This window comes from Argentina silus (assembly GCF_951799395.1).
Source record: "Argentina silus genome assembly, chromosome: 12".
NCBI classification, from domain to species: domain Eukaryota; kingdom Metazoa; phylum Chordata; class Actinopteri; order Argentiniformes; family Argentinidae; genus Argentina; species Argentina silus.
In genome coordinates, this window is record NC_139666.1 from 6125927 (window position 1) to 6139730 (window position 13804).

The window sequence follows — 13804 nt, forward strand, 5'->3', positions numbered from 1 at the left end:
CTATACACTTTCTCATGATGGAGGTGGTGTAATGGTGTGGGGAAGGTTTTCCCGGCACACTTTGGGCCCGTTAATACCAACCAATCATCTCTTGAATGCTACAGTCTATTTGAGTGTTGTTGTTGACCATGTGCATCCCTTCATGGCCACAATTTACCCATCTTCTAATGGTTACTTCCAGCATGATAATGCACCATGTCACAAAGCTACAGTCATCTCAAACTGGTTTCATGAACATGACAATGAGTTCAGTGTTCTTCGGTGGCCTTCCCAGTCACCGGATCTGAATCCAATAGAACACCTTTGGGATGTGGTAGAACGGGAGATTCACAGCTTGAAAGTGCACCTGAAAAATCTGCAGGAATTGCGTGATGCAATCATGTCATCATGGACCAGAATCTCAAAGGAATGTTTCCAACATGTTGTGGAATCAATGCCACGAAGAATTGAGGCTGTTTTGAGAGCAAAGGGAGGCCCTACCCAGTATTAGTATAGTGTTCCTAATGAAGTGTTCGGTGAGTGTATACAGATATATATAGATATATATAAACAACATGATTACATTGAGAACGTCCTGTACCAGCGGAGGCTTGTGGAGGACATCTGAGGAAGAATAAAGAATGAGGAATGGTATCAAACCAGAATCCGCTGGAATCCACAGCGGCATATAGCCTACTACACTACTCTGCTGCTATCTCCCTCTCATAAACATTCTATCTCCTATCAAGCTAAACTCTATGGACGTTATTGAGCTCAACCATTAGAGGAACTTTCCCCTCCCATCGTGGGTGTGTTTGGGGTTGATAGTGGGCCGCAGGGCATCAGCTCCCTGCAGCGAGTGACTCATCAGGGGGAGGCTGGTGCATGTAGAAACCGAAGGACGGATGCGTTGAAGAAGGAAAGGTATCAAAACAGGTGTGTGACTCTCAGGTGTTTCTCAAGGCCTGCAGAAACAGCCTGACTAGAACAGCAGTACCCCTCTCAGCCCTCCCCCTCCTCCTCCCCCTCCTCCTCGCTCTGCTCAAGGTCATGCAGTAGAGCATGTATTTGTGGGGAGGATTCTCTAAGCAGAGTCTTCTGGGATCTCCATCTCACTGCCTTTCGCTTTTTGTTTCCCTCTTTCAAGGTCTACAAGGTCAAAGGTTATTCTTGTGCCGCAAAAACTCCTTTACAGAGGCTTCATCTCCAGTTCTCTCACTGGGACTGAGAGAGAGCAGCTCTCCACCTGAATGTTGTTTTCAGTGAGGGTATTGTACAGCACTGTACCTCAGGGGAGGCTGGCGGAGGTAGACATCAGAGGACGGGCTCATTGTAATGCGTGGAATGGAATGAGGAATGGTATCCAACACGTGTGTTTGATATTGATACCATTCCTCATTCAGTGGTTGGTACAGTCATGTATACACTAATATTAAACCAACCGTCTTGGCTTTCATGGATTTTTACAAAATGTTAAAGCCTTATTAGATTACAGTCAGTGCCTTAGCAAGGCATGGAAATCATTCATTTCTGCCAAATAGTGGTCCCATAAGATTTATGACAGTCTGACTAAAGACGAATGGGTTGATATACAGTTTGTCATCCCTTCTGTATCTCTCCTTGACTAGCCTCTGTCTGCCCTGATCGATGTCTACAGGGGCACAAGATAGCATCTAGCATGTGCCTAACAATTCTGAGTGTTTTGTCTATGGAGAGAGGAGAAAGGAGATAGCATCTAGCGCAGAGCTAACAATTCTGAGTGTTTTGTCTATGGAGAGAGGAGATAGCAGGATAGCATCTAGCGCATGGCTAACAATTCTGAGTGTTTTGTCTATGGAGAGAGGAGATAACAGGATAGCATCTAGCGCATGGCTAACAATTCTGAGTGTTTTGTCTATGGAGAGAGGAGATAACAGGATAGCATCTAGCGCATGGCTAACAATTCTGAGTGTTTTGTCTATGGAGAGAGGAGATAGCAGGATAGCTTGTAGCCTAGTGCATAGCTAGCTATTCTGACTCTGCCGCAGTGAAGCATCCCTGTAGTCAGCTGAATGAGTTTCTATAAAGTCTGGATATTACCTGCTGCTTTTCATCACCCGAACCTCCTACACACTCACTGTGTGTGTACGTGTGTGTGTGTGTGTGTGTGTGTGTGTGTGTGTGTGTGTGTCTCTCTCTCTCTCTCTCTCTCCTCTATCTCTCCCTCCCTCCATCTCGTAAAGCCTCTTATCAGTCCGTTCAGCCCTCCTCTGATCCCCTCATCTTCTCTCCACTCCCCTCTTCCAGTCTCTCTCTCTCCAAGTTTCTTTCTTGAGGTTTTCATTCAAATAGCCAATTCTGTACTCTTTCACTGCATGCAAGGTTGAGACAGTGAATCACTCTCAGTGGAGGCTGGTGGATATAGAAATCGAAAAGACAGGCTCATTGTAATGCATGGAACGGAATTGGGAATGGTATCAAACACATGGTACAGACAGACTGCCAGGCAGGCAGGCAGGCAGGCAGGCAGGCAGGCAGGCAGGCAGACAGACAGACAGAATGCCAGGTGGACAGACAGACAGGCAGACAGGCAGGCAGGCAGGCAGGCAGGCAGGCAGGCAGGCAGGCAGGCAGGCAGACAGACAGACAGACAGACAGACAGAATGCCAGGTGGACAGACAGACAGGCAGGCAGGCAGGCAGGCAGACAGACAGACAGACAGGCAGGCAGGCAGGCAGGCAGACAGGCAGAAGAATGCCAGGCAGACAAGCAGACAGACAGACAGGATAGGACAGACAGACAGACAGACAGACAGACAGACAGGTCATTGGATTGTGATTGAGTCTGATAGATTCAGCTAGCCTGTCCTGTCCTGTTAGGTTCAGCCTGCTAGCTAGCTTGTCCTGTCATAGATCGGCAGGCAGGTTACAGGTTAATATTTGATGAGGAAAGCTATGCTAGCCTAGCCTCCAGGGCAGAACCCTGTCTCCAGTAACATTGATCTCTTCTGATCTTTACCCTGATGCTAACGGCTAGGTCTCATATCTTCCACTCAAGGGGGAACAGTTTGCACGAGTTGTATTTCTGTTCACTGTATGTCAGCCCCAGGGGACGCTGGTGGAGGTAGACATCGGAGGACGGGCTCATTGTAATGCATGAATCCGATGTCTACCTCCACCAGCCTCCACTGGTGAGTGCCGTATAATCCCTTAGATGTGTTCATCTCTGTCTTATGGACTTTGTTGTTACGACAGCATTGAGTAGCTTTATAATGTGTTATGACAGTGTTTTTTTTTGTCTCTTGACAAGGTGGAACTTGACTTGTGTGGCTTTTTGGCATTTAATACTAAGCTCTCAATTTAAAAACAAGCTTTGCTCATTAAAGTGAAACAGATCTGCCCATCCTTCCCTCCTTCCCTCCCTCCCTTCCTCCCTCTTTCCCCCACCACTCTGTGGACAAAGCCTTCCTCATCTCCCTGTGTTCTCCATACTGTAGTTCTGGTTCAGGGGTTTCAGGACGCCCACTGTCATGGCTTTGGTCTGCTTGGGGGGATGAAACATCACTTCAATGTCAAAGAGAGAAAGACAAAACTCTCTCCTTTCTTCTCCAGCCAAAACACTTCATCCCTCTCTCTCTCTCTCTCTCTCTCTCCCTCTCTCCCTCCAACCTCAACCCCCTCTCCCTCTCCCTCTCCCCCTCTCCCCCTCTCCACGTCTCGGTCGTCTCTCCAGCCTCAGACAGAAGAGAGGAGGATGCGCTGTACAAATGGGAGAGGAGTGGTGTAATCTGTTGCTGCTTTGATCTCGAGGGGCATTGTCGTAACGTAGCACTGCTCTCAGTGTGAATGCAAATACCAAGGAGCTGCGTATTCTTTCTGAATGGTGTTTCATCAACTACAGAAGCACACATGCATCCTGAATCTTCACGACAGCTTTTCATTGTGTTTTATTACATGTTGAATCTCACACACGCACGCACGCACGCGTGCATGCACACACACACACACACACACACACACACACACACACACACACACACACACACAGACACACACACAGAGACAGACATACACACACAGACACACAGATAAAGACCCCCCCCCCCCACACACACACACACACAAACACACACCACACATACAGAGTAGCACTAACAATGATACTCATGTTTCAACATCACATAAGTAGCTCATAATCATATTACAATACATTGTGAATTTAGTAGTACTGTTATAATCTTACTGCGTGTGTTATCTATAATTGGTTCAAACTGTGCCATTATTATTATTATTATTATTATTATTATAATTATTATATCGTGAAAAACACTTATTTTGCCATTCATTGTGAAGCAGCCCTTGTTAATATCAACCAACACAGCAGGACAACAGAGATGCTAATCAATGGCAGAGATGCCTACAGTATGAGTTTATAGCTGTGTGAGCAGTGGGGAGCTTCAGTGCACAGCAGTGGAACACCAGAGCTGGTGTGATAGGACCTGATAGATTCATGGTAACCGATCAATGCACTCAGTGCATTGTGTCTTGCAGCATTTCAGGAGATGATGTATTCTGATGGGCGATTAGGGATCAAAGAGTGTGTGTGTGTGTGTGGGGGGGGCGGAAGGGGGGCTTATGCTCTTTGTTAAGGGTTTAAGGCTATGGCAATGGTCTGAACTGTCTAGACACTTTGGATAAAACTGTACACTGTATCAAAGGAACATAATGCTTGTACGGTTGAGCATGTCTTTGATGTGTGTGTGTGTGTGTGTGTGTGTGTGTGTGTGTGTGTGTGTGTGTGTGTGTGTGTGTGAGGCTAGTGGAGGTAGAAATCGAAGGACAGACTCACGTGTTTTTCATACAATTCCTCATTCCATTCTATGCATTACAATGAGCCCGTCCTCCGATTTCTACCTCCACCAGCCTCCCCTGGTGTGAGAGTCTCACACCAGACAGGGTCACACAGTGATATGTTCTATAAAACATAGCAAATTGAAATTTCCGGCAATGTCATTCCGCCCTGAAAACTCCAAAGGTTAAACCCGTCTATTCAACACTGGGCGTCTTCAGAATTTTTCATGAAACGTCTGTAATTCAGAAATGTTTGGAGAAATTATCGCCACGTTCAATCAGCGCTCAGATGAAAGCCCTACTGCTGGTCAATTGATGTGTCTGATGTTTCTCTGCCCAGAGCGAAACCTTTGAAAACCACAAATTGCAGAGCAAAACGGACATTTTGATGTCAGTATTCACTGCAGTGGGCTTGACAAATTGGTGTTGATATGCAAATGTCCCTCTGAAACAGGAAATGCTGTATCTCTGCGGTGTCTTTAGAAGGAAGCCGTGGCCCCCTGCTGAAATGGACATTCAGACCTGGGGTGATGGCAACAGAGTGATGAATACAAAACAAAGGAAATACATGCTGAACCATGTTTGTCGGTTTGACACATAAATTACAGTAAACCTAGGCATACAATACCTTCCCTTCTTAACCAATGCGATTTTTATCAAGCTTTTGTCAAACACACTTACCATCAGAATCACGTTGATAAATAAACACTTGATTGAAATTGAAATCAAAACTATGTTAGTTAGTTTGCTAGTTAGCCATGTTAGCTAGTTAATCATCTTTTGTTTACTCTAGTTGTTCAGAAGGGAAGTCTGACAGGATGTCAATGTTGCTGAGGATAACAAACCTTTTATCATTTTCCATCTTCGGTTAGACAATAAAGTTATGATATATTATATTGTGTTGTATTCTATTCTATATTGAGGATGTCTAGATTAATCAGGTGTCATGGTCTTAGATTAATCAGGTGTCATGGCCTTAGATTAATCAGGTGTCATGGCCTTAGATTAATCAGTTAGCAGGGCCTTTGTGCCTCTGTGAAGTCAGAACTCAAACCCTTAAACTTCAAGGCTCTGGAGAATTAAGTAGAAACAGACAACTCCAACATACCAACCTCGACTCAGACCATAGCAGAAAGATATTTAAGAGTGGTCTGGTCCGGTATACCAACCTCGACTCAGACCATAGCAGAAAGATATTTAAGAGTGGTCTCGTGCAGGTTTGTGGAGAAAAGAAAGCGATGAGGCTTTTGGGGAAACTCACCTCAGGTTGCTGACTTCATCACAACGACGTGCTTCGACTGTGATGGTTAAAGTGTGGTAATGTTTCTGACCATGGCCTACAGCATCCTACACCTGAAGTTGTTTGAAAACCGATACAACCGTACATCTCACTAAACCCCAAGAGTTCAGTGAGTGTCTCACAGCCCAAACACAAAGACTTCTTTATCTTCTAACTCTTGGTAGTATTATTGGTGCAACGTCTCGTCCTGTTTCTTAGTTTATGTTTGTCTTTGTTTCATGTTATTCATTTATTGTTTCGTGTTTATTTTTGTGTTACTCACCGTGTCTCTCGTTTCAGACACTTCACTACCTGTCCTTGTGTGTTTCCTGCCTGTGTGATTGTCTATCCCGCCCTGATTGGCTTCACCTGTTCCTCATCGTTCCCTGTGTATTTAGTCTGTGTATTCCTCTGTCTCTGTGCCAGTTCGTCTTTGTACCTTCGTGTCATACGTCCCAGCATTTCCTAGTGATAAGTATTCCTGGTTTTTGATCTCCGAGTGTGTTTTTGACTTGGCCTTTTTGCCTATCCCTTTTCGGATTATCTGCCTGCCTTTTTGAACTGCCTACCTGTGTACCAAACCCTGCTTTGCCTACCCCCTTCCTGAATTATCTGCCTACCCATTGACTGCCTACCTGTGTACCGAACCTTTCTGAAAGTAAAGACTATTCTATTGGATTGAAGTTTTTGTCTCCAAGTCGTGCGTTTGAGTCCTCTGCCTGAGTACTCCAGTCATTACAATTGGTGCAAAGCAAAACCTGTCAGTGTTGGACTGCACAGGTCTTCAGATGCTCGTCTGAAGCCATGAAAGTTTTATAGGAGTGTGTGTGTGTGTGTGTGTGTGTGTGTGTGTGTGTGTGTGTGTGTGTGTGTGTGTATTTGTGTGTGTGTAGTACAGTTCTGTGGAGTTCTTCAATGTCTGCACTAAATTGCCCCAGGGTTATAAATACTTTATCAACAGCAGACACCTCAGCAAAACACTTCCCCAGGGCTTACTCTCTCTCTCTCTCTCTCTCTCTCTCTCTCTCTCTCTCTCTCTCTCTCTCTCTCTCTCTCTCTCTCTCTCCAACTCTGCAAGGTGATTTCAGAGTACCACCATATTATTTCCCACACACACACACACACACACACACACACATGTACGCACACACACACACACACACACACACGTACACACACACACACACACACACACACACACACACACACACACACACACACATACACACCTCCCTCTCCAGCACCTCTTGAAAGTCACAACACCACAATTTAAAGGAACTGTACAACCAACCCACTCCATCCACCCTGTACTTTGAAAGAATGAGTTTGTGAATTCTACATTCTTCCAGTTTTTAAGTTCAGTGCTGTCAGTTCAGTCCCAGATGCTGTTTTGTTTTGTCCTTTCTTCTCCTCCTCTATCTTCCTCTCTTCGTCCATCTTCATATTGTGTAACAAGCCCTCCAGCTGAAGCAAAGCAATAACCCAAACACTTTTGATTACTCCCTCCCTGCGGACATGCCTTTGATCTCCGAGTTGTAATTCAGTGTATAATTCCCCTCTCCCTCGGTGTGTTCCCTTAGCGCAGGGTGTCATGGTGTTTGAAGTACAGCAGTGAGAGAGGGAGTAGTTAGCGGTTAGTTAAAACAAAAAAAAAATCTCCCGAACATCCATTTGAAATGTTCTACAACTTCAACTTAACAGTTCAAACAGAATAGAAATGGTTGGAGCTTCACTGAAAACAGGGGTCAGGGAATGTTCATTCACCATTTCACATTATGCATAATATGAAATCTGTTGCTCTCTGTTATTGCAATAACAGATTTGACCCCTGTGGTGTTTACAGATTGATCAATAATAAGACAAGCGTATGGATTATATAACCATATATGAGATAGACAATGTGCCACAGGGCTATAGACCATCCCACATACAAGCAGCATGCGTATGTATGAGGTCAATATTGTTCTCCTGTTTATTCTGGCTTGGATCCACTCAAACAGACGAAGAGTGGCGCAGATAGAAAAGGTTAAGTGGGATTTATGCTAATACCAGGGACACAAGACGAATGCACAATAACTCACAGAACAAAAAAACGTGTTTTCCATTTCTCCTTGCCCTTCTAGGCTCGGCTATAACTCCTCAGAAAAGAAATATAGATTTTATTTCTTGACCTTCATGCTTCACCTGCTTTCGTTTCGTGTTTTTTTTTTGTACTTTCAGCAAAATTGCGGTTCAGGTTGACTCTACAATAATTTCACGTCCCTGACATTCTTTAAGTATGAGCGGGTCAAACGAGAAACGTCAATATTTGAGCGTGCTGAGACCGGGCCTCTTGTTGTTGTTTGCCCTTGCGGATACGGGGGGTCTAGTGCCAACAAGTCTCTCAGAGGGTTCTGTATAAATCACCGGCCTTGAGAGGTTCCTGCTTATTGTCATTGGCGAGACTGAAGCAGGGCGACAACTGAGCCTGAAATACCAGACGATAGTACCCCGTCAGGCCCACAAACTGTGGTTTGATGGAAGAATGTTTGCAAATGAGCTCACAGCCTTTGCTGTTGATGCTGATGTTGTTATAATGACAGTTGCAGTGTCGATAAGATGATATAGTGAACTGTCAACACAACAGATGATATACATATCAACACTTTGACAATGGAATCTGAAGCATTCGTAGTGTTAATACCCATGGCATCACATCTGTCATGGCATTTTTTTGTGACATGTTTCCTTCTATGTATCCAAAGCATCCATAATTGCACTGTGACTATCCGTGACAAGATCCGTGATCTGTCACGGCAGTAGACGGCTTGTAACTGCCTGGGTTTACCACACGATAACACTGTCATCCATTAGTCTTTAATCATTGGATGTTTGTGCGATTCTCCCATGCATGACATCTCTGTTCATTTTGTCACCCATGTTGAGAAATGAGGGTCTTTGATGATGGATGCTGATGAAGTTGTTGGTTTTGTTGTTGTTGCCGTCTCTGTTGAAGTCTCCATTGGAAGTGGGATTCAGTCCAACCAAGGCTAGGCTCCTTGTCTGCTAAACCAGCCTAATTGTTGATAACTCAGTACCTCAGACCACAGCTGCGTTCCCTGTTACAAAACCTTGGTGTTTTAAATGAGTCATTGTCTATATATCAGTGGGTGATATAGACAATGCTTCCCCCACATATCTTCCATTACTTTCACCCACTCCTGTTGAAAAAAACACACTACTTGTTTATCAATGTCAAGATGGCGATAAAACATATTGATCTAAGTCTGGCTGGAGCATGGCTGATATGAGCCTAGATATTAAAGTGATTTGAGCACTTTATTGGTTGTGTGAGATGGCTGCCTCGCGTCGACATAACTTTTATAGTGTAGATTTCCAACCAGCCTAAACAGGTGGAACACTGCTCTCTCATACGCCTACAGTGAGTTTGATTTAGAGTTGTGTCAATGGCAGGCATTAGCCTCTAAATACACTCCAAATTCGTTTGCGAAATTGCACACACCAACCTTGTTATGGAGTCAAATAAGACTGCCATGAAAACAGATGAGCATTTATGATCACAGACACCGGTAGTCAAAGCTCCACACTTAGGCTACCCAAAACTGCTGCCTATATTAAAACATATTCAACCACCAAGTTAAGCTATATACTGTACATATATATCTATATACACTCACCGAACACTTTATTAGGAACACTATACTAATACTGGGTAGGGCCTCCCTTTGCTCTCAAAACAGCGATTCTGGTCCATGATGACATGATTGCATTACGCAATTCCTGCAGATTTTTCAGGTGTACTTTCCAGCTGTGAATCTCCCGTTCTACCACATCCCAAAGGTGTTCTATTGGGACGACTTTTTTGAGACGACTTTTGCTTTGTGACATGGTGCATTATCATGCTGGAAGTAACCATTAGAAGATGGGTAAATTGTGGCCATGAAGGGATGCACATGGTCAACAACAATACTCAAATAGACTGTAGCATTCAAGCGATGATTGATTGGTATTAACGGGCCCAAAGTGTACCAAGAAAACTTTCCCCACACCATTACACCACCTCCACCGTGAGAAGGTGTACAGGTGTTCCTAATAAAATGTTTGGTGAGTGTATATACATATATACATATACATATATATATATATATATATATATATATATATATATATAGAGAGAGAGAGAGAGAGAGAGAGAGAGAGAGAGAGAGGTTATAAGTTCATTTATTCTTAACCGTTTTGGACAGGACGGTGTCATGGAAATAGGAAGTGGTGCGTCCTCTCCTCCGTGACAGCGCGTGTACACTCAATGAAGATTAATATGCGGCGCGAGGTTCAGCACTCCGGCACCGTGGACAGCTCCCGCTCCGTTCGCTCAGCTGAGCGGCGGAACATGATTTATGATTCCAGCCGATACATATGAACCAGCCAAAAGCAACACGTGACATCGTGACTCTAACAACCACAATACGGGGTAGACTCATGTACCCGACAATGGTCATACATGCGGACATCGTAGAATTGTTTTGTAATGGGAGTTAGAGAAGGCTATTCCTGGACAAAAGTCTAGGTCGTCATTAAACCTTCATTATGTCAAACACGTAATCACCCCCCCCCCCCCCCCCCCCCTTTTCTGCCGTGGGAACGCATCAGACCACTAGATTGACTCCCCCCCTCCTCCTCACCCCCTCCTCCCACGTCCCTAGCACCACCTCACCCTCCGAATACTGGGCACAGACACCAGACAGGACGAGAGTCGGCTAGTCAACCTGCCCTCGCTTGTCTTCGGGCAGACAGAGGGGATATCCTTCACATTCGGTCTCTTCTTCTTAGTTCATCTGACGTCTGCCTCCCTCTCTAACTAGCCTTCGTGATGCGGACAGACGGGCAGCGATAGCACGGTGTTCCATCAGACAGTCGAAGGAACCTCGCGGAACCCAAATCGTGACAGACTCGTCGCCGCACCGCAGCTTGCCTTTCCGCAATTGATAAACCACACCGGCGTCTACGACCCGCCACGCTCTCCTCTCCTCTCCTCTCCTCTCCTCTCCTCTCCTCTCCTCTCCTCTCCTCTCTTCTCTCCCTCCCTCTCACCCTGCCGGTTTGACTAATTCACGGGCAAGTGGGACCTGACTATACAGCGTACTTAGGATTCAGCGCGAGACCCAAGTTCCTACACCGGAGTTTACCGTTGCCGTTTAACCATGACGGCCACCAAGGAACAACCGAATCAACGGCAGAAGGAACCGCAGTCGGATGAGGTGGGCTTTCCAACGTCTTTCTCTCTGTTCCATATCTGTGATTGGGCCAGTAATGAGTTGTGCTGTAACACTTGTTTTATTTGTGTATTCTGCAAGTCAGTTAGTTGGTTGGCTGTATGTTTGTAAACTGGTTAGAATTTGATGAGAATTAGTGTCCACAAAGTCGGCTTGTGCCTGTCGCAATGTTTGAGAAATAGGGTTTGTAACGGTTGACTATAACTTATCAATCAATCTATCTCCTAAAGCATTTCCCGTTCATAGACTGCTGTATTTAAAAAGACGTTTAACAGTCTAGAAAGGGGAGTAATGTCGTGTCTTCCACCAGATGCCGGTGGGGCTGTTGTTTACCCCCGTTAGATTTCTGTCCACGCGCTCCCCAATCGTGATTCAACATTACAAGACATGATTCAGCTGCATATGTCACTATTATATCAATTAGAGACTCTGTAGGAAGAGCTCGTCAGCTGTCGGGAAGAGGAATAATGAGCTGTCTCGTGGGAATCGGGAAAAATAGAGAGAGAGAAGGGAGAGAGAGAAAAGGGAGAGGGAGAAAAGCGAGAGAGGGGAGAGAGGAGACGGGCGCCGAGTGCGTGCACGGCTCGCGTGAGATTGTAATTCAGCGGTTGTCTCCCGTCAGCTGTCCGTGACACCTTGACGGCAACAGAAACAGAACTGTCGCGCGGCGGAGAATCACTTTAAAAAAGACTCTACCCGCAGTTCCACACACTCAAATGCACCGCAACGAACACGGCAGCTGCCGCAACGCATCACTGCGTGCCGCTCACCGCTTATGTCTCTCCTCTGTATTTTGAGCACGTCAACCGCAATTACGCACCAGTCGAGGCTGACGGCCCTCGCCAGTGTTCATGCAGCATTGATACCCCTGCCAGAGACCGCGTTCCCCAGTCTGCGCCTGCACTGTTGCTCCTTAACAATTTAGAGGTCTGACATCAGAGTCTGATTGGAGGGATTGTGGTGGTGGAACGTTGCAACTTGACAACAGTCCGCGGATTCTCCCGCCGTGCGTCAGTGCTGTCGTGCACCCTGTCTGCTCTCTCGACGCTGAATTATTGATCGGTCTTACCTCCCTAAATATTTCAATGCACATCGAAACTAGCCAGTGAAGTGTCACACACTATGTCTCGACAATGTATCATTTGAAATGGTTTTTCACTTGTCAAATATGTCCCACTCGAATCTGTTGAATTGAATCTATTAAATTGAATCTATTGAATCTATTGTATATTCTCCATCATGATGAGAACTCATAGGCCTATTTGGAAGCTGTAAGTCTTCAAATACATCCAGAGGTACTATCACGATGTAGGCCCAGGTGTGCATGCTGGTATGGAGAGGAAGGAGAGGAGAGGAAGGAGAGGAAGGAGAGGAGAGAAGAGTAGATGAGATGACGAGGAGAGGAAGGAGAGGAGTGGAAGGAGAGGAGAGGAAGGAGAGGAGAGGAGGGAGCAGAGGAGATGAGATGATGAAGGAGAGGAGAGAAAGAAGAGGAGATGAGGAGTGGAGATGAGGAGAGGAGAAGAGATGAGGAAGGAGAGGAGAGAAAGAATAGGAGGAGAGGAAGGAGAGATGAGGAGAAGGGAGAGGAACGTAAGAAGAGGAAGCCACCTCAGACTATGGAGACACACCCCTAGGACTAGAACGCCCTATCAACGTAGCCTGTCCTATCGCTAGGCTACTGCCTCTATGCTCTTACCAGGTTGTGAGAGTGGCGGTACATCATGTCACAGCGGCGGTGTCATTGAGGGACTTTAACCAATGCGTGCAGAGAGAGGGTATGACACAGCGTCATACACACACACACACACACACACACACACACACACACACACACACAGACACACACACAGACACACACACACACACATCGCTGAGTCAGAGAGCTCACCGGAGCGGACTGCAGCCCAACCACGCCACACTAGGCTATTACTGTCAGAGATGTCAGGAGAACGGCAGCAATCGGCGCGCCCGATTGGCTAACAGCCCTTGAGAGGATCGCGTGATTGGCTAACAAGCCCTCAGAGGATCGGCCCTCGTGAAAGTTTGATGAGGATGCGGAGGGGTGTGGAGATGGAACTGAGATGGAGGTCGAAGGTCGAGTGTTGGGAGTCGACTCCACCGCACGGAAACGTCTGCGCGACATCTTCCCTCAGCTCCTAGCATTTGATGTCAAGTATTACGTCAAACAGCTATGATCAAACTACTTGTAGAGGTTAGAGAGGATTTGACGGCCTGTATTAACAGAAAATTGATTTTGTCATTCTGTATATCGAAATACTTGCTCTCGGTCTAAAGAAAATGCCTCCATCGTACCGTGAGTTGGCAGGGGTTGAAATACCTTGTTCAGATAGATAGCACTGCATCAGGGGAGGCTGGGGGAGGTAGAAATCAGAGGATGGGGTTCATTGTAACACATGGAACAGAATGAGAAATTCCTCATT

The 13804-nt window shown here is 45.8% G+C and overlaps 1 protein-coding gene across 1 annotated transcript in view; it reads left to right on the forward strand.

Moving 5' to 3' along the window:
* Positions 1-11288: 11288 nt before the first annotated feature.
* The window catches only part of dpp10 (dipeptidyl peptidase like 10), a gene marked incomplete at both ends in the record, with an annotated part of 79724 nt that continues 77208 nt past the window's right edge, over positions 11289-13804 (forward strand). Inside the window, one exon of the mRNA XM_083681467.1 lies at positions 11289-11345. Coding sequence (XP_083537593.1) covers positions 11289-11345 — 57 coding nt within the window. The remainder of the gene's footprint in view (positions 11346-13804) is intronic.